At 47.0% G+C, this 20,768-nt stretch overlaps 1 protein-coding gene across 1 annotated transcript; it reads left to right on the top strand.

Moving 5' to 3' along the window:
- Positions 1 to 782: 782 nt before the first annotated feature.
- Positions 783 to 1,861, top strand: LOC145791695 (protein MAINTENANCE OF MERISTEMS-like). Its single transcript, XM_082872112.1, has 3 exons — positions 783 to 1,055; positions 1,312 to 1,473; positions 1,562 to 1,861. Exons 1-3 carry the CDS (start codon positions 783 to 785, stop codon positions 1,859 to 1,861), a joined length of 735 nt encoding a protein of 244 aa, XP_082728238.1.
- The last annotated feature ends 18,907 nt before the right edge of the window (positions 1,862 to 20,768 follow it).

Raw genomic sequence — 20,768 nt, 5'->3', positions numbered from 1 at the left:
CTCTTGTCGTTCAGTGTTCGGCCATTCGACCCGGCAACGTACCAGCCCGAGGTAAATGTGTTGCCCCCCGACAGTATTCGCCAGTTCAGGAGCTTCGCGCGAGGTGCGCCATTGGAGCTCCTGCTACGCGAGCCGGAGTTACACTTGTCTCATGGCGCTGCTGAGGTATACTCTTCCCATCTACTTTCCGCAATGTAGGTTATACGCTTCAGATAGCCAGTATCACTCTGCATTTGATTAACCCAAACACACTTGTACATCGCATGCCTAGTTCATCCTGAGCACATTCATGCATGATATCCATGTCAACTCGAACATATGCACACACACTGTATTTTTATCAATTCTGGACACCTTCAAACACTGTATTTCTGACACTGCTTCACATCTGTTTGTCTTTGAACATAGGGAGATTCCCATGCCTTTCGGGGGTATGGGAATACCATTGCACGTGACTGGTACATGGAGCTACCAGATGAGGTCCGCCACATTGTTGATCAGGTCGGTTTTGGCACATTCTGCATGGGACTCTCGCGCCTCACTGTGAGTCGGCTTCTCCTAGGCGCGCTAGTGGAGAGGTGGTGGGACACCACTGATTCCTTCTACCTTTCCACGACAGGGGAGATAACGATGACTCCCTTCGACTTCAACATGGTTACCAGTATCGGAGTAGGGGATGATCCGATCCCGTTCGACACCGATATGGGTGAGTAGGATGCTGCCCAGATCTTCTTGCTCGACGTTCACCCACTTCTCTCCTGACCAGGGTTCGTGAGATATTCATGGTTCGAGGACCAATTCAAGATACAGATACTGATGACCCGAGAGGAGGTCGAGTGCTATGCCCGGGGGTTCCTCATGTTCACGCTGGGCACTACTCTCTTCGCCAACCGGGTGAACACCGTTGGCCCTATCTATTGAGCGCGTTGGTGGACGTGACCCAGATCCGGCGCTATGACTGGGGTGGTGCAGAATTGGCCACACTGTACGGATACATGAGCTCCTCATCTCGCCGAAGCGAGCATTTGCTAGGAGGCTACTGGCGAGCCTGGGAGGTACATTTTTCCTTTCTGTTTTTACAGTTCTGCTTTACATTATCCGTACACTACACATACTGCACACACGCAATCTGCTTTACATTGACTGTACGTTGCACACACACAATCTGCTTTACACTGACTGTACACTGCACACACTGCACACGACACTTCACACATTGCACGATACATTGCATATCATTCTCTGATTTCTGCTTCATCTGTATTTTGTTTTACTGGTAAACATTCATGGTTACCCTTTTACATTCTATAGTTGTGGGTATATGCCTACTTTCCGAGGCTTGCTCTAGAGCCGGAGGTGGAGATGCCCCTTGTTGTTCCCTATTCTCACAGATATGATGTGAGGTGCGAGCGGAGACCACGAGAGTCTTTCTTGTTCTTCCGCAGATATTTTGACACCATAGCCGCAGCAGAGGTATTTCAAAGCTTACAGTTCATTTGAGTTTTGCTCTACATTGCACTTCCGATAGTAGATAACAAACTGTATATTCTGTCATTTGCAGATCACCTGGCAGCCCTGGGCGGTATTGCCTGATGTAGTGAGAAACCAATACATGGGCGCTCAGGAGACTGCCCGGTTCTGGGTTTTTCTCGAGGGTTCGATCTATCGAGCATGGTATTTGGGAGAGCGCTTCCTATGTCAGACCCTTGGTTTACCTGAGCAGATAGTTTCGAGGCCATCTCCCACCCATATGAGGCATACAGAGAGGTACACGCCACAGGAGATGATCGATTTCACGATAGGTTGGGATGCCGACTTTTTCAGAGATGATGGCGACTACACCGACTTCATCCAGACTTAACTCATGCGACCTCTGACCAGTGCTCACCGAGCTGAGAGAGGGAGGCCTACAGCCCTAGTAGGAGGAGCGGGAGCATCGAGGGTGACTCAGGTGCATAGCAGGAGGGGTTTCCGGAGGGGACGGAGAGCAGAGTGGCCAGACTTGCCCACCACTATAACATGCCGCGGGCAGGCTAGAGAGACTTACTAGATTCCGATCGCTCCTCTCCCAGTTGATCATGAGCTCGTCAGAGTTTGAGGCTCAACCCCGATATGTGCTATACTTTACATTCTGTATAGTCATTTCATTTCAGTTGATATCCCGCAGATTACTAATGACTTCAACACCTTTGCAGGCTTCCATCGAGTACACTGGGCAGGCCCTACAGCTGACGGCTTCGGTGATGGGGATGCTACAGAGGAGTATGGAAATGCTCGGTATTTACAGTATCCCGGTAAGTTCTTTCAACTTTAGTCCCAAAACCTTGCATAATCTGTTCCATATTGATCTAATGCATTACATTATCAACACGGCATTTGATACACTGCACTCACATACCACTCACAGCATTGACACACTGTATCTCATATACTGCTCACAGCATTCATACACTGCAATCATTCACCGGTCACAGCATTCATACACTGCTCACAGCATTCATACACTGCAATCATTCACTGGTCACAGCAATTCATACACTGCTCACAGCATTCATACACTGCTCACAGCATTCATACACTGCATTTGATATCATACCCAGCTTCGCATAGCATAACTGATGTATTTTCCAAATTGTTCTTTTTCAGGCCCCATTCCAGATTCCAGCCCCAGCGGGACCATCAGTGCCTCCTAGAGCAGCAGGGGGAGCCGAACGAGGGATGTCTATACACAGCCGAGGCAGACATAGGCGTACTCGTACCGAGAGCAGTTCGCGGGAGCCTGCCCGAGATGACGATGAGTCCAAGGGGGAGGCATTGAGCCCACAGTCAGAGTCGTCTCAGGATGGAGATGAGGCTGGAGACGGCTCGAGTTCAAACTCTGGCAGTGGAGCTGACGGCGATGATCCTAGACCTTCGTCCAGGAAGAGGACGAGGAGAGATTCCCGCACTTGAGGCGACTGGCACCGATTCCAGATGTTTTGTTTTTTTTTTTGCTTTATTTTCCTTTTTGCTAGTAGTTTTTGCACATTATACTGCGTCAGGCAGATTTATGTTCTTTAAAACTCTGTACTTTTGCAAAAGAAAACATGATGGAATGAAAAATAGCTTTTTTATTAAAAAAGTATTACATTTGTACGTTCTAAGCATCGCATCGCATCGCATTGCATCACACAACATGTAAATGAGATTGAGATTTGTTTGAAAATTGCACACTCGAATTGCATCGCCTTAATCAGGTAGTGAACCAACTAACAACTGAAAGAACAAAACAACTCGATAAGCAAAACAAGGATTTGACATGCTAACCAAATGTAAATGCAACTCGATAAGCAAGACAAGAGCTTAACAATCAACTCAAAATACAACTCGATAAACAAAATACAACAACTCGATAAACAAATTCAAGTAACACAGGCACGACTTCGCGAAATCGTCACAAAAAGCATTCGAAGTGGAGCAAGTCACAAGTTCTCAACACCTCTAACACATGAACAGCTCAGAGAACAAAAGGAGAGGCCATCGGCCAGAGTAAAAGGCCATCGGCCACAAGAAATGACCATCGGTCAAAAGAACTAGCCGATCGGCTAAAAAGATGGTCGGTCGACCATAAAATTGGTTGATCGGCCAAAGATGGCAAGAACCTCCAGAATGTTGCCACTTGTCTTCCACTCAACACCTTCTCTTCTACAAAAGCCCCAGCTTCGTAGTTTTTCCATTTCAACTCAGTTTTTGCACCAAATGGAGACATTTCTTGTCCAAACTCTCACAAATTGGATTGCTAACTTGGATGGCTCGGAAAAGTTGAATTTTCGAGGCTTCAGCATAAATGCACTATTCACGCTAAGCTGCTGTAGACACCCCATTTTTGACCGACCTTAAGACTCAGACGTCACCGATTGAGCGCTTGGTGATGTTGCATAATGTGCTCGTTCAGAAGTTTCAGAGTCGCGGCCGTGAGCCCTGCCTCCGGACTTCCGAACCCTCTTTTGTGCCTTGCCTCGGTTTGCGAACCAGACTCGATTTTCTCTGTTTCTTTTCCCAAGGGGAGGGAGAGGTCCCGTAGACCATCTCTCAGTGGCCGTGGGTTACATTTTGTGGCCATAGGCCATTTTGCCCATTTCGGAGTCCGGTTTCCGGTTTTTCGGGACCGTTGGCCGTGTGCCTCGGTTCGGGACTGCCTAACCATCCTCGTTTGTTCTGATTTTTGGCATACTTCATTTTTACTCCCTTTCAAGGGACACTGGGGTCGGAGAAACCCACTTCGTGGCCGAATGCCACTTTCGGTGCTTAACAGCCCGTTTTCGGGACCCCAAACTGCGTGTTTTGGCCCCCGAGCATTCGTTTTGCATCGATTTTCGTTCATTTTTGGCAGGTGCCTCTGTTTCATCACCAGGAAGGTCACTGGAGGGTGGGAGGCAAGAAATTATCTTGGCAACCAGTTATATTCCATTTTCGCCCTCCGACACCCGTTTTTTGCACTTCCGAGCCAATGTTGAACACCTTGGGGCCACTTTCTTCAACCCCAAACCACATATTTGTGTTGTACACACATGGGAGGATCCTAATATTATATGGCCGACCAGAAAATCCAATTGAACCTTTTGAACCCCTCCTAAAAATGGCTTGTTCTCTCTCCTGTTTTAGAGTTTCCAAATTCGAACCACAGGGTTGTGAAGAGGAGACCTGGGAGGCCACCTTTTTGTGGTGGCCGGCCACTAAACCAAGTTGACCCTTTTGACCCCTAGCCGGCCGACTAGGGGGGGTGGCTGGCCGGCCACCTGCAAGCCCAAAAGGTGGCCGGCCATGATCCTCTCAAAAGGGACTTTACAGCTGTATAGCTGTTTCCCCCAGAAAATATCTCAATCCGGGGGATATTTTGTGGGGGAAAGCCTTGGTCCTTTTTCCCCCACCCTTTCCTTCCATACTCCCTCTCCTTTTGGTCCTTATAACCAGCTGCAAGCATTGGTTTTAGGGGTTAGAAAAATTAGTCTTCAAGCCTTGATACACAAATCCTCCTCCATCTCTCTCATTTCCTTGAAAACCTCCAAGTCCAACACCACCATTTCTTCTACACCACCAACCCCCACCCTTCCATCCTCCATTCCAGAAGTTTGAAGGTGTTCTCCAAGGCCTAAGGGTGCTGCAAACTCAAGCCAAGGAGCATCCAAGACTTGTCTTCAAAGGTAAGTCCTATTTCCCCTCTTTTGAGCTTAATTTTGCAACATTTCTTAGCCATACATGCTTATTGTTTTGAGCTCCGGCCCTAACTGAAAGTGGCCTTATTTTGAGCTCATTTTCTTGTTTCATTAAGGGCTCAACCCTGTTTAAGCCCCCCATCTTGCACTTGCTTCAATATCTCCCTTGAATGCCATTTTCTTGCATGCTTTGGCAGCCCATTACGCTTCCATTTTTGGGCGTTTTACAGAACTAAAAATAGGATTATTTTGAGCCCCTCTTCAATATTGAAGAAGGGCTCAACACTGTTTGGGACCTCCATGCTATACTTGCCTTTATATCCCTCTTTGGTCCCCATTTCTTGCATGTTTTGGTAGCCTATTGTGCTTCGGTTTTTGGCCTTTTTACAGAACTAAAAATAGTCTTATTTTGGCCCATTATTCATTTTTCATCAAGGGTCTTTGGCTGTTTGATGAATATTTTGTAGACTTTGTGTTATAGCCACTTTTGAGCCTCATTTTGCATTGCATTTCTAGCATGTTTTTATACTGTTTTGGGGTTTTTACAGTTCTGTAAATATGCATATTTTTGGTCCCTATTCAATGTTGTAGAAGGGAATTTTTCAGTTTGGGCTTTGCATATACCACTTGCCTCTTTGGCCACCTTTTGGCCCTTTTTCTTGCATAAGAGTTTAGCCATATCTATGTTTGTTTTTTGGGTTTTTACAGTTCTGTAAAGTGGCTTATTTTTGGCCCCTCTTCAATGTTGTTGAAGGGCCCTAACCTATTTGGAGTTAGCAGCTGTGAGTTGCTTCATAATCTCATGTTTAGGGCCATTTTTGCATGCCATTGTTGCCCTATCTTTGCTTGCTGTTTGGCCATGATTCGTACTGTAAAAATGCTTATTTTGAGGCTGCCTTGCTTCTATCTTTTCATCTCATGTACCAATTATGCATGCTTTGTATAGCTGTAGTTCATTCTATGCGCCTAATTTGCATTTCGGGAGAGATTCCATGCATCGGGTGTGTTTTCGCCTCATTTCGGGGCTGTTTTCCCCCACATTTCATTGCTGAAAATCCATTAGCATTTTTGCATATCATTTTCCATGCCATTGCATTGCGTATGCCATTGCCTCGGTTTGCATGCCCGTGTGCACGCATTTCGAGGCACTTCATTTTCATCTATCGGCCTCTTATGTGAGTGTGGCTGAGGCTCTCTCATGTTAGTATAAGTCCATGTTGCATTCTATGTGCCATTCTAGCCATATTGCATTGCATATACCATTGCCTCGGTTTACGTGCCCGTGTGCACGCATTTCGAGGCACTTCATTTTCATCTATCGGCCTCTTATGTGAGTGTGGCTGAGGCTCTCTCATGTTAGTATAAGTCCATATTGCATTCTATATGCCATTTCCATGCCATTGCATTGCATATACCATTGCCTCGGTTTGCGTGCCTGTGTGCACGCATTTCGAGGCACTTCATTTTCATCTATCAGCCTCTTATGTGAGTGTGGCTGAGGCTCTCTCATGTTATTATAAGTCCATATTACATTCTATGTGCCATTCTAGCCATATTGCATTGCATATACCATTGCCTCGGTTTACGTGCCCGTGTGCACGCATTTCGAGGCACTTCATTTTCATCTATCGGCCTCTTATGTGAGTGTGGCTGAGGCTCTCTCATGTTAGTATAAGTCCATGTTGCATTCTATATGCCATTTCCATGCCATTGCATTGCATATACCATTGCCTCGGTTTGCGTGCCCGTGTGCATGCATTTCGAGGCACTTCATTTTCATCCATCGGCCTCTTATGTGAGTGTGGCTGAGGCTCTCTCATGTTAGTGTAAGCCCATATCACATTTCCATGTCATTTGCATTGCGTATGTCATTTTCTCGATTTGCGTGCCCGTGTACACGCATTTCGAGGCATCTCTTTTTTACAGCATAGTGCATACTAGGTTGTATCTTAGATGGCATTCTGTCATTTTCTCGATTTGCGTGCCTGTGTGCACGCATTTCGAGACATCTCTTTTTCATAGCATTGTGCATACTAGGCTGTATCTTAGTTGCATTCATGCATATCATGCATATTGCATCGTGTTCGGGATAGAAGTTAGCCCGGGCACGGGAAACGAGGTGCGTTTCGTACTCCGAGTGACGGAACGTGTCTCAATTCCCTAGTCACCGACACTCCGGATCATCCATGATGGAGTTAGGTTCTTGTTGTATTTATACGTGCATTCATTCTATATTGAGTTATGCAATTCGACTCCTCGGCCATCATGCCTCGGTATGCGTGATTGGTGGCACGAGGATCGAGGCATGCATATATCTGTGAAAATACATTGCCATGCCCTTTTCCTGCTCTCTGTTGCAGCAAAATGAAGAATCAGCAACTTTTTGGAATTTGGCGTGCATTTCAAGAAAAGGTGTAAACAGAGGCTAATTGGGGCATCCCAGTGGATTTCCGCGTAAGGCAGCCCAAACATGCATCATCCATCAGAAGCAAGGCAGTCCCTGGCTTGCATGCCAGTTTTATTTATTTTCTTAATTTAATTTGTTAATTAATTAGGAATTTGTATATTATTTGGACTGTAACATTTGGACTGTAATATTCTTTTATTCGGGACTGTATATTTATTCAGACCCTCTGCGCGAGGGCATAATTGTAATAAGTGTGCGTGAGTGTGATGTATGTCTTCCAACCCACATCTTTCTTCCCTTTTATTTACCTGCTTATGATGGTTAGATTAGGGCATATTTCAATTAGCATACAGTATGACAGCCTGTTTGCGTCATTCATCTGTTTTGCATACACCGGGCTCGGCGCATCATACTAACTGCATTGTATTTCAATTTCAAAGTTGAATACGTGTTAGCTGTAGCATTCCATATGCCATGTTTAGAATAGTCGAGCCTGCTATAGTTTGCCTTCTTGCATGTGTTGCATTAGGCATTTCTGTATACTTAGGATCATGCATGATTTCTAATGTAGTCTCTTTTTTGGCTTGGAGTACTTGGTGAGTTTTATGCTTTAGCATCCTTGCATGCGTGTGAGTGCTGCCATGAATAGCATGCTTACCATGAGGCAATATGCTTATGTGATATAACTGCCTGAATGCCTATGGGTGAAGGTTGGGTTACTTGGATTGGAATAAATCATCAACTGTTTGTTTCAAGCCCACTAGATAGTGGCAAAACCATCTTTTCCAAGCCCACCTGCGGGTGGCAAAATCTGGATTTTAAGCCTACTTGCGAGTAGCAAACCATCTCTCAAATAAACGAACATGAAATGTTTTGTTCCAATTCAGGCGATCCAGTCTATACTTGTATGCTGTGCGCATCACATAGTAACCTAGGCTAATAACCGGAATAAGGATACACAAAGTTTTCAAAAATAGATATCATGATTAGTAGAGGCCGATCTTTGATCGGGCGAGCGGGGGTGCTCACGAAGTGACCTTCCCCAATCGTACCCAAGTTCCCGAGCCGAGGTAACTTTGGTGATGACGGACACGTGGCCTTAGGCAACGAGTCAGGGTTTCCTAAATTTTCCAAAAATAAAATATTTAGGTGGCGACTCTGTATCTGGCAAAGCAGTCCATGTTTGGCACTTCTTTCAAAAATCTGTTTTCTCAAAACGATTTGCCGGATTTGGACTCTTTGGTTCAGACTTAGAACCGTGACAAATTCGAGAGTCCTGAGCTGTAGTGACCCCAAAATGAACAGAACGGGAGCTCGTTCCTCCCGGGCGTTCGGGGACGTCTACAGCTGCACTACGCTGCGTTTTCCGATCCTTTATGCCGCAGCAAGGTATTGGAATCCGATTACACACATTTTTAGCTTTGGAGGACAAGAAATGTGTCCCACTTTCGAAGACTTTCAAGCTTTGATGGAGTCCGAGCACGATGAAGAGGTTTTGCCACAATTCCGCTTTGGCCACATTCAAGCCTTAGGACGGATGCGCGGGCTCACTATGCATGACGCTCGGTCTTTGATCCACGATGGGGAATTGGACATCCCCAGCTTGATTCGTCAGTTTTCTGATACCGGTGACCGCGGCGATCATCATTGGCAGGGTTTTCGACGACACGCCCTCTGTTTGTGCATGCTGTCTCATTTCTTGCTTGCCCCAGGCTCCGGAGGGTCTAGCGTCCGTTTGATTGAGATTGCCCAGGGCTTGAAAGAGGGAAAGAGCTGCATCACCATGACACTAGCTGAAACATTGATGGGCTTGTATGCTTTCCATCGCCGAGAGATGACTAGATTCGCAGGGAGTCCACTATTGCTGCAGGTAATGTTTCCCACCCTATCTCAAATATATTTCTCACATCACACGGCCCTCAGGCTCGGTTTTTCTCTCAAAACCCTTTTCTCACTTTTCGCTCCACGTACACCTCTCTATTCTTTAATCGCTCATTTTTCATCCCTCCCCAGATATGGTTGATGGATAAATTGAAGGTTGTGGACTCATGCCCAGCATATTCAGCTCGCGGTTATTTCTTCCGGCGACGTCTAGTCGATGCCCCAGATGAAGGATGGTGGTGCGAATGGATGTGCAGTCTATCTGCTGCCAGTATTGCTTGGTGCTGCCCCTAGCTCAATCTTCCGGCGATGAGTTACAGCATGTCTCGCCAGCCAGGCATTCAATTGATCGACCTGACACACTGTGTCTTTTACTTCCTGTTCTGATTCCGGCACCAATTTGGGCATGATCAGACTTCTCTGGAAAAAGAGATAGAGTACCCTGCCGTATTTCCGGTCCAAGGCATACAACTAGCTCGGTATGCCACAGCATGGACAACGAGAGAGATTCTAGCCCCCTCTCCCATTTTCAGTTGCATCCTCTCTAATGAGTGCATAGCTTGGCTTGATGAAGAGGCACAGATTAGGCCTACTTTGGCAGCAGAGGCTTCCACAAGCTTTGGGAGGGGACTCAGGAACACCTGACTATGCCCTGAGTTTATTTGCTTTACTCAATACTTTTAAGTTTTCTTTATGAATGTAATAAAAAGCAACTTCAATTTGTATTCAAGAGTAGGAGAACTCTGTACTGAAATCAATGTAATTGAAGGTTGTGGGTACTGAAAATTTTCCGTTTGGTCCAAAAATGGTCTAAATCGTAAAAAGATTAATTTGAGCAAAATTAACTTTTATTAAAACTTTTCAAAACCATTTTCGATATGGATCAAAACTGGACATGCCTGAGATCTATCACTGAGATGTACAACCCCGGATCCCAGCAACTGCAAAGTTGCCCCTAGTCTGAATAGCACTGCACTGGAGATCACAACTGAGCTCTTGAATGCAGAATAGACAAAGATGACCAATATGATCACATGGACAAAGTTGATCGGGAAAGTGTTTATGGCTAGACTTCAAAATGAAGTTACCTACGTATCCCAAAGATGGGAATCAGGCCTTACGTAGTTCAGCTCGGGTTCACTCGTGTATTAACACTCTTCTTTTGCGCTCTAACTTTTGCCAAGGCCACCCTTTCTGGGTTTTCAACCTTGCGAGCTCAGTTTTTATTATTTCAAAATTTTCATGCTCTAACTTTTGCCTAGGTCACCCTTTCAAGTTTTCAACCTAGCGAGCCACTCAGGGAAAGTATTTCTTCAACTTGTCCATGTTGATCGGCTAGGAGAACTCTAGGCCATCTAGGTCTATCAGAACAACAACTCCACCTGACCAAATAGACTTGATGATGTAAGGGCCAGTCTAATTGGGTCTGAACTTGCCCCTAGGGTCGTGGATGGGAGCTCGGTTGTCTTTGAGCACTAGGTCCCCTTCTTTCAAATTCCTGGACTTAACCTGCTTGCTGAAAGCCCCGGCAATTCTTCGTTGATAACCCTGGATGTGATACAGTGCTTTCAGCCTTCTCTCATCAAAGAGCATGAGTTCTTCGAACCTGCTTTGCTGCCAATCTGCCTCAGCTATCTGACACTCAGCCAATACCCGTAATGATGGAACCTCAACTTCGATAGGTAGAACAAACTCCATCCCATAGACCAAGGAATACGGAGTTGCCCCAATAGAAGTTCGAATTGAAGTCCGGTAGCCCTAAAGAGCAAATGACAACTTATCTGGCCAGTCCCTGTAAGTTTCCACCATCTTCTGTAGAATGTTCTTGATGTTCTTGTTGGCGGCCTCAACAGCTCCGTTGGTTTGCGGCCGATATGTAGATGACTTATGAAAAGCCACGTTGTATTTCTCCAACAAATCGATCACCTCCTTCTTGAAGTGGGAACCATTATCCGAAATAATCTCATTCGGGAGATTATTCGGGACCCCGTAGCGACAAATGATGTTGTTCTTGATGAACTTAGCAACATGCGATGCCTTCAACACAACGTAAGATTGGGCCTCAACCCACTTCGTGAAGTACTCTATTGCCACCAAAATGTACTCATGCCCATTGGACCCCTTCGGAGTGACAGCCCCAATTACATTAATCCCCCAGACTGAAAACGGCCACGGTGAAGTCATGTTGTACAACTTTGACGACGGAATTTTCATGCGGTTTGCATGGATCTGACATTTATGGCATCGTCGAATATAGCCAATACAATCCTCCTCCATGGTTGACTAGTAATAACCCTGTCTAAGGATCTTCTGGGCTAGCATCACCCCGTTCATGTGCGCTCCGCACTCTCCTCCGTGGATGGCCTCCATTAGGCGCTTGGACTCTTCAGCATCAACACACAGTTTGTGCATCCCCAGATGACCCCTCTTGTACAGTTTACCCCCACAGACGACGAACTGAGCAGCCATTCTTCGAATTGCCCTCTTATCTTTGGTATTTGCCCCTGGTGGGTACGCTTCCTTTTCCAAGAAGTTCCAGATGTCGTAATACCAGGGGTTCTCATCTTGTACCTCATCTATGGAAGCAATCAGCTCGGAGACCGGCACGAATTTCTGTTCAATGATGATCGGACGCATCCGGACTCCGAAAGGGATGTCTATCATAGAAGATAGAGTTGCTAATGGATCAGCGAACCTGTTGTTTTCTCTTAACAGATGGGCAAAATTTAGTTTCTCAAACCGAGGAATCAGAACGTCCAAGGTCTGGTGATAGATTCTCATTTTTTCTTCTTTAACTTTCTAATCTCCTTTAGCTTGAGATACAACAAGGTTCGAGTCCCCGATGACATCCAACCGTTTCGCCCCTAGTTCCAGAGCTGTTTCTAGTCCAGCAATACATGCCTCACATTCTGCCTCGTTGTCCGACACTTTGAACTGGAGTTTGAATGCTAAGAGTATGAGGGAATTATCGGGTGCTATCAGCAACACCCCTATCCCATACCCGTATTGGTTTGACGCTCCGTCAAAGTACATCGTCCAAGTCTCTTCTTCGACGTGCAGAATGGCCTCGTCTGGAAATAGATACTCAACTGCTTCATCCCCTTCAACTGGGTGATCGGCTAGGAACTCCACTACCACTCTCCCTTTTACTAACTTGCGCATCATGTACTTCAGATCAAATTTGGAAAGCAGAAGCAACCAACGGGCTAGCCTACCCGTAAGTGCCAGTTTCTCGAAGAGATATTTGATGGGATCTAATCTCAAAACCAGTATTACAGAGTGAGCTAACAGGTAGTGCCTCAGCTTCCTGGTAGCCCATACTAAGGCCAGACAAGCCTTCTCCAGTGGGGTGTAGCGGGTCTTGTAATTCAGCATTTTCTTGCTCAAGTAGTAGATAGCCTTCTCCACTTTGTCCTCAGACTCCTGTGCAAGCATGCAGCCCATTATAGTTTTAGTCACTGATAGGTACAAAATCAACGGTTTCCCCGGCTCAGGCGGTGACAACACAAGTGGGTTCTGTAAATATTGTTTGATCTACTCGAAAGCAACCTGGCATCAGTCGTCCCATTGGAACTTTTTTCCTTTCTTCAGGAGACCAAACAGTGGTTCACAAGTCAAAGTTAATTTTGCAATAAACCGTCTTATGAATTGCACTTTATCCAGAAAGCATCGCACCTCCTTTTCAGCCCTCGGTGGTGGCATTTCTAAGATGGCCTTGATTTTAGAAGGGTCGACCTCGATACCTCTCTGTGTGATCAAGAACCCCAGCATTTTCCCTGTTGCAACACCAAATGTACATTTTTGAGGATTCAGCCGCAACCGATACTCTCTGATCCAGTGAAAGAATTTCTGCAAGGCGGTGTAGTGGCCCTCTCTTTCCTTGGACTTGACAATCATGTCATCCATGTACACCTCAACATCTTTATGGATCATATCATGTAAAATTGTGGTCGCAGTCCGTTGATACGTAGCTCCAGCATTCTTCAATCCAAACGGCATCAGCCTATAACAATAGGTTCCCCACGGGGTGGTGAAAGCAGTCTTCTCCCGGTCTTCGGGTGCCATCAAAATTTGATTATAGCCTGAAAACCCATCCATGAACAAGTGCAACGCATACCCAGCAGTGAAGTCCACTAATTCGTCGATATGCGGCAGAGGAAAGTCGTCCTTCGGACTAGCTTTGTTCAAATTCCTGAAGTCCACACATACCCAAATTCTGTCGTCCTTCTTCGGCACCAGAACTATATTGGCCAACCAAGTTGGGTATTATACCAGCAGGAACCCTACATCATTTTGCTTAGTGACCTCTTCTTTGATCTTCAGAGCCCAGTCCGGGTGGATCCTTCGGAGTTGCTGCTTAATAGGTCGGGCCTCTAGGTCAAGAGGGATCCGGTGCTGTACAATCTCAGGATCAATTCCAGGCATGTCTTTGTAGGACCATGCGAAAACATCTTTGAAATCTTTTAATAAAGCTACTAAGCGCTCGCGCTCCTCCGAAGACAACGTGGACCCGATCTGGACCAACCGCGGGTCCTTCTCAGTACCAACATTAATTGGGGTGATTTCATCAACCAAGGGTTTAACAAACCTCTCCTGCTCTTGATCAATCAAACATTGTAAAACTGGAGGAATTTCTTCCTCATCGTTTTCATCAAAATTTTGAAAGTCGTGATTAATGCAATAAATTAAAGGCATAGAAAAGTACTCAGAAGCCACAGCCGTACCATTCTCATTAATAACATCCAGTCCGTCTGATTCCTCTATTACAACAGACTCAAAGGAAAAAGAAAAAGATGACCTAGACAGGACTGTGGCATCCAGGTTGTCACCCCCAAGAATACCGAACTCAGACTCAGACGAGCTGGAACCTAATTCCGACTCCACAAACTCGGTGGAATCAGATTCTGGCTCACTACCTGACCCGGTGCTGCCCGATAAAAAGCCTTCCTCGTATTGCCAGACGAGGGAGGGTGCGATGGATGCATCCAGAATGTTTGAAGATGGGCCCACAGCCTCTTCATTCCCTATCATGGAGACCGAGAAGTTATCCCCCAAGCACTCCTACATGATCTGAGGAACTAAAAGTAGACAAGCCAGTGCTACCCCCATTTCAATCTCTGTATTCTCAAAATCCTTCTTGAACTGCTCGGCCTCAGCTCGTGGGTCTGCCTGCCCTTCGGCAACATCATCCCTGGACAATTGCAAGTCAAAGAAAATCTCAAACCCTGGCAAGCGGCACCTTTCTACATTTAGCCATGGCTCTGGGAAGCCGCAAAACGGAAAGTCCTCCCCCTCCTGGACAAAGCGTCCGTTCAGGGTGCCCTGGATAGGTCGGTGCATTAACTCATAATGCTTCCCGGCCTGCTTGGCTCTGGCTCTTCCGGCCATCTCTTTTCCCTTCCTTACCCAATCCTCTTTGGTAGGCAGATAACCTAAGCCAAAGGTATATGGGTTGTGCGGCACTTCGGCCGATGCTGCAACGTCTTTCCGGCCACTTCGCCCTAATCCCATCCCGAGGATGTGATGAAGCTTGTTCATAAGGTAGAAAGACTGTGCGCTGACATATAACCCATCATCAACAACTAGGATATTTTGTACAACCCGGGCCTCAGCTAGGGTGAACCCTAACAAAAACACATCCTCTGTGCCATGCTCAATCTCCAGAACTGGCGTAGAAACCTCTGGCGGTGGATGGATTGAAGAATTCCCAAAAATGATGGCCACCCCCCTCCCGTGGGGGTACTTCAGCATTTGGTGGAGGGTGGAAGAGACTGCCTTTACCTGGTGTAGCCACGGTCGCCCCAGAAGTACATTGAAGGTTGCCGAGACATCCAAGACATGAAAGTCAATATCCTGTTGTCCTGGACCAACTTGAGTTTGAATCTGTGCAGTCCCTATCACCTCTCTGCTAGTATTGTCATACGCCCGTATTACTTGGGCCGTAGGCACAAAATCCGCGGGCTTCAACCCGATAGCATATGTCGTCCTTGACGGGCACACGTTGATAGCAGATCCTGTGTCAACAAGGACCACAGGTATCCATTTGTCTCTACACTCGACAGAGATATAGAGCGGTTTGTTGTGATCTGAGCCCTCAGGCGGTAGTTCCTTGTCAGTGAAGGTCAACATCGGGGAAGCTCCTCCCGAAAAAACCATCCCTACCAGCTGTTTGGGCGTGGTATCGATTGAAAGTTTCGCCCTGTCCATTGCAGAAAGGACAGCTTGTCTGTGAACTCTTGAGGCCATAAGCAGTCCCCAGATGGAGATGTCTGCTTGGATTTTCTTGAGCTGTTTCAGCACAGCCTCCTCCTTGAGCAGTTTTTCCTTCTTCCTTTCTGCCTCTTTGTCCTTCCCGGACGCCTCTGGTTGATCCAAATGTTGGGGCTTGAAACACTTCCCACTTCTAGTCATATGGTCCACCTCTTCCACATACCAGGTATCGTCTGGTTGGTTCCGTCCCCAATCTTCGTCGGTGTGGGCAAGACATAAGTCATTGTCTTCCCACCACATTCTGTCGGCAACAGAGAGACAGCTGTCCAGTCCCGTTGTAACTGTTCCTATGCTCACAGCACATTCGGTGTGCACAGCACGTTCCGTCCCCGCAAGTGCTTTGGCCTTTCTAGCCCTTTCCAAATCTTCGATCTTTTCCTGCTCAAACTGTTTCAGTGCAGCCTGTTATTCTGTATCTTCTGTATTCAAACTGCCCAGATCCCGAGCAAAATTCTTAAGACCGGTGCTCTATGGCGATCTCCCCTGATTCTCGGCCATTCCGGCCACTGATGATGTTCTGGTTTCTGATTGCCTTTGTTCTGGCTGAAGTTCTTCAACAACATCTAGTTGGTCATCAAGCCACCCAGTATTCTCTGCTGACCCACCCAAATCGAACCAGTTGACAGTCACATCCCCCGGATCCTGTTCATTGAAGAATTGCAGATTTGCGATATCCTCCTCCTCCAGCTCTGTAGGTCATCTAACCCCTGACTAGGTCCATTCTCCCGAACTACACTGATTTCTACTCCAACCGGCAACTCTACCCTCGGCTTAAGCTGATCTGTTGATGTGATATAACCACTCGGGTTGTACTCAATGATCACAGACCCCTCAGGCTCTGAATCATCATTTTCATCTGCCCCCAAAGTCGTCTATGTTCTGTGTTCAGTAGTCACCACCACCGGTTCAAGTTGGGTTTGAGAGGTGCTCAACATGCACAAATCCATACTGTCTGGGATGAACACCTTCGGCTTGGAGAGATGGGAAGGTGTGATATATATACTAGGGTCATATGACACAACCCCAGTTTGGGTCAAGTTAATGCATTCAGGTGATGGAGCTTGGTTATGTGGTGGGAGAGGGTTGGTGGTGACGTTCGGCTTCTTTGGAGGCAAGATCACCTTATTGTCAACGAGATCCTGGATCTCGTGATGTAGTCTATAACACTGGTCAGTATCGTGACCATGCTGTTGGTGAAAGGCACAGTATTTAGCTAGGTTATGGGAAGCGGGAAGTTTTTCTGGTAATGGTCGCGGCTTCAGGAGCTTCAAATGCCCTTTCCTGATTAAAACCCCCAGAGCTTTGGACAGGGGCATGTATAGTGGAGTGAAGGTTCTTTCGCCTCAGGGTGGATATCTGGCTGTTTGTGAGCTACTTCCAGATGCACCGGTAAAGGTGGTAGCTGTAAGTGTTCTTAGAGTGGTGGTGGTGGTGACCATGCCCACATCTGTTGTTCGGTATCTTCTTGTGGGAGCTGAATTATTGAAAGAATTGAAAGCGTACTCTAGAAGACATTACTAGGCTCTATTTGACACGACAGGGGTGCCAAATAAAATAGATTGATAGGCCGAATAGTCATTGAACTAAAGAGCCGAGTAAAGAAGAGGATAATGAGTGGAAAGAGGGCCTGGCCCCGAGGCCCAGGGAATGAGTACAAATAGAAGAGACATTAGCCAGAAAGAGGTATGTGAGAATTGTGGTGTTTAACTTAGAATACAAGTAATCTTGAGTGTTGAGGCTGACTTGTCCGTCGGAGTGCTAATTCCGGCACCCCTGACCGGTGTGTTTATTTCTTTTCAGGTGACTATCAGTGGATCACGAGCGTCCCCCAGGATTAGAAGAGTATTTTCCCAAACCACTTCTCCACAATTGGGGCCGTCTGTGGGAAAACTCAAGCATATCCATGGCGGACGTGACGGAGGACCCTCCAATAGTCACTGATGACACCACACAGTTAGAAGACTTCACTCTAACAAACACGCACGGACCGGAGCTTATCCCAGCAAGACGCGCTTTGAACTTCGGTTCACCTTCGACTCCAGAACATGAAGCAATGCAAGCGATCGTGGAGCAGGCAAATCAAAATGAGCAGAGGTTGGAAAACATGATCGCTGAGAACGAGCACCTTGGCTTTGGAGGTAGCAAAGTCCAAATAAGCCGTGCACAAAAATCCGGAACGACCTCTGAAAGCAGGTGATCGACGACCTCGAACCTGGCAACAAGACACCGATAGCGACTTCGACTCACTATCCCCGGAACCCAAAAGGAATGGTCGACCTGAAACCTCCAGCTCTTCTGAAGAGGGCCCGCGTATAAGGCACAAGCGCAAAAGAAACAGTTCTGACGACGAGGACCAGCATGATCCCTTCGTGCGACGGATCGCAAGGGTGATCCTGCCCAAAAAGTTTAAAGCTCCGTCATTCACCCTCTATGATGGAAAATCAGACCCCACTGATCACATCCGCCACTACAAGCAAGCCATGACATTGCATACAGACGACGAGGCCCTCATGTGCCGAATATTTCCCAACAGTTTGGGACCATTGGCTGTCAGGTGGTATTACAAACTAGAGCCGGCCTCGATCAAAACCTTCCACCAATTACAGAAGTCTTTTAGGGCTAGATTCATCACCAATGAGGTCCAGCCCAGTCAAAACAAGCCGACTCTCTCTGGGTAATACAAATCCTACCGGGAGAAACACTGAAAGCATATTCGGTGCGATATTGGGAATGCTTTAATATTGTTGATGACACTTGCAACGACTCCATGGCCATCACCGCCTTCAAAATGGGATTACATCTAGAAAGTGCCCTCCGCAGCTCCTTGACTAGAAGACCCCCCAAAACAGTATGGGGGTTGATGAAAAAGGTAGAGGAATACTACAAAGTGAAAGATGACGCCTTGAGGGTTAAAACCGGACACATGGCCAACAAAACGGCCCCTCCTGAAGTTTCTCAGGCAATAAGTTCCGTGCCACCTCAGAGCCCGAAACCACGACAATGGGGTAAACGAGACAAGAAACAGGATTCTCGCCGATCGAGCGATCAATGCTCACATCGCGCAAATGAGCAACTGCAAGTTGATAGTAGGCGCACGAGGCACGCCGACAAGAAATATACAGAGCTGTCAGAGCCAATCAGCTCGGTTATGCCCAAAATCCAACATCTTCCCTTCTTCAAATAGCCGTCCAAAATAGTGGGACCTCCTGACACGAGAAGGCAGGACAAGAGATGTGAATATCACAAAGATCACGGTCATGATACAAACAGTTGCTATGCTTTGAAAGACCACCTTGAGGAATTGGTGCAAGATCGTCGGCTCTAGCAACATGTCCGAAAGAGTGCAATCAAAACAGTTGCCCTTCGGCTAGATTCACCTCCGCTCAGCGTCATTCATATGATATACAGCCTTCCAACGCCCCTTACCGTACACGCAATTCAGTCATCCCCCCAGAAGCAACGCACAACAACGAAACGGCCCAGGGAAACTCCGAGTATTATCTTCAACAGTTAACACACTCCCATATTGATCCACTTGTCATTAAGCTACACATAAACCAGTTCACCGTTGAACGCGTCCTCAAAGACCAAGGGAGCACTTCGGATGTTATGTACTACGAAACCCTCATCAAACTTAGCTTCAACAAATCAGACCTGTCTCCGGTCCCTCATCCCTCATTCGACTTCAACGCAAATCTCGAGTACCCGTTGGGAAAGATTGTACTACCCGTTCGAGCTGGCTCCCAAACAGTGGATGTGGAATTCTTGGTCGTCAAGCTTCCTTCGCCGTATAATCTTATCATGGGGTGAACTTGACTGCATACTATTCAGGCCGTGCCAAGCACCTATCATCAGCTACTACGTTTTCCGACCAAACATGGCATCGAGCAAATCCGTGGTTCCCGGCAATCCGCATAAACACAATTGCCACTTTCTAGGACACTTACAGAATCGCAAGCAAACTCCACTAAAAAGCCGAATCAAAACAGCCTCGACAAAAAGCCATGGTAGCCCTAAGTGATACCAGCAGCAGCTTTTCTTGAAGGTACTTCCAAATGATCGGAGACCGTTTGTCATTAAACCCGACCTGTGGGGAATGATCCTAGTTCTAAGTAATTCGCCATGTACATATTCCACCATTATAATGCCAGGATTCCTGTCAAAAAGTTGAAATCCCGACTACCGCGATATATAGTTAACAAGCCTCCGGATTCGGAGCTCCATCGGCGCATGACGCCTTTGGGCCGAAAAAGCCTCCAGATTCGGAGCGCCCTTTGTGGATATCATGATTGGCCAAAAAGCCTCTGCATTCAGAGCGCCCTTCGTGGATATCACGATTGGCCAAAAAGCCTCTGGATTCGGAGCCCCATCGGCGCATGACGCCTTTGGGCCGAAAAAGTCACCGGATTCGGAGCCCCATCGGCGCTTGACGCCTTTGGGCCGAAAAAGTCTTCGGATTCGGAGCCCCATCGGCGCATGACGCCTTTGGGTCGAAAAAGCCTCCAGATTCGAAGCGCCTTTCGTGGATATCACGATTGCCCAAGAAGTCTCCGGATTCGGAGCCCCATCGGCGCATGACGCCTTTGAGCCGAAAAAGTCTCCGGATTCGGAGCACCCTTCGTGGATATCACGATTGGCCAAAAAGTCTCCGGATTCGAAGCCCCATCGGCGCATGACGCCATCGGGCCGACAAAGCCTCCGGATTCGGAGCCCCATCGACGCATGATGTCTTTGGGCTGAAAAAGCCTCCGCATTCGGAGCGCCCTTCGTGGATATCACGATTGGCCAAAAAGTCTCTGAATTCGGAGCCGCATCGGCGTATGACGCCTTTGAGTCAAAAAATCCTCCGGATTCGGAGTGCCCTTCGCCCTTCGTGGATATCACAATTTGCCAAAAAGCCTCCGGATTCAGAGCCCCATCAACGCACAATGTCTTTGGGCTGACAAAGCCTCCCGATTCGAAGCCTCATCGGCGCATGACGTCTTTGCACCGAAAAAGTCTCCGGATTCGGAGCG

Source organism: Camellia sinensis, chromosome 5, assembly GCF_055761805.1.
Source record: "Camellia sinensis isolate YWXY chromosome 5, ASM5576180v1, whole genome shotgun sequence".
Lineage (NCBI taxonomy): Eukaryota > Viridiplantae > Streptophyta > Magnoliopsida > Ericales > Theaceae > Camellia > Camellia sinensis.
The sequence above is the reverse complement of the archived record's forward strand: the minus strand, read 5'-3'. Positions and strand labels throughout refer to the sequence as shown.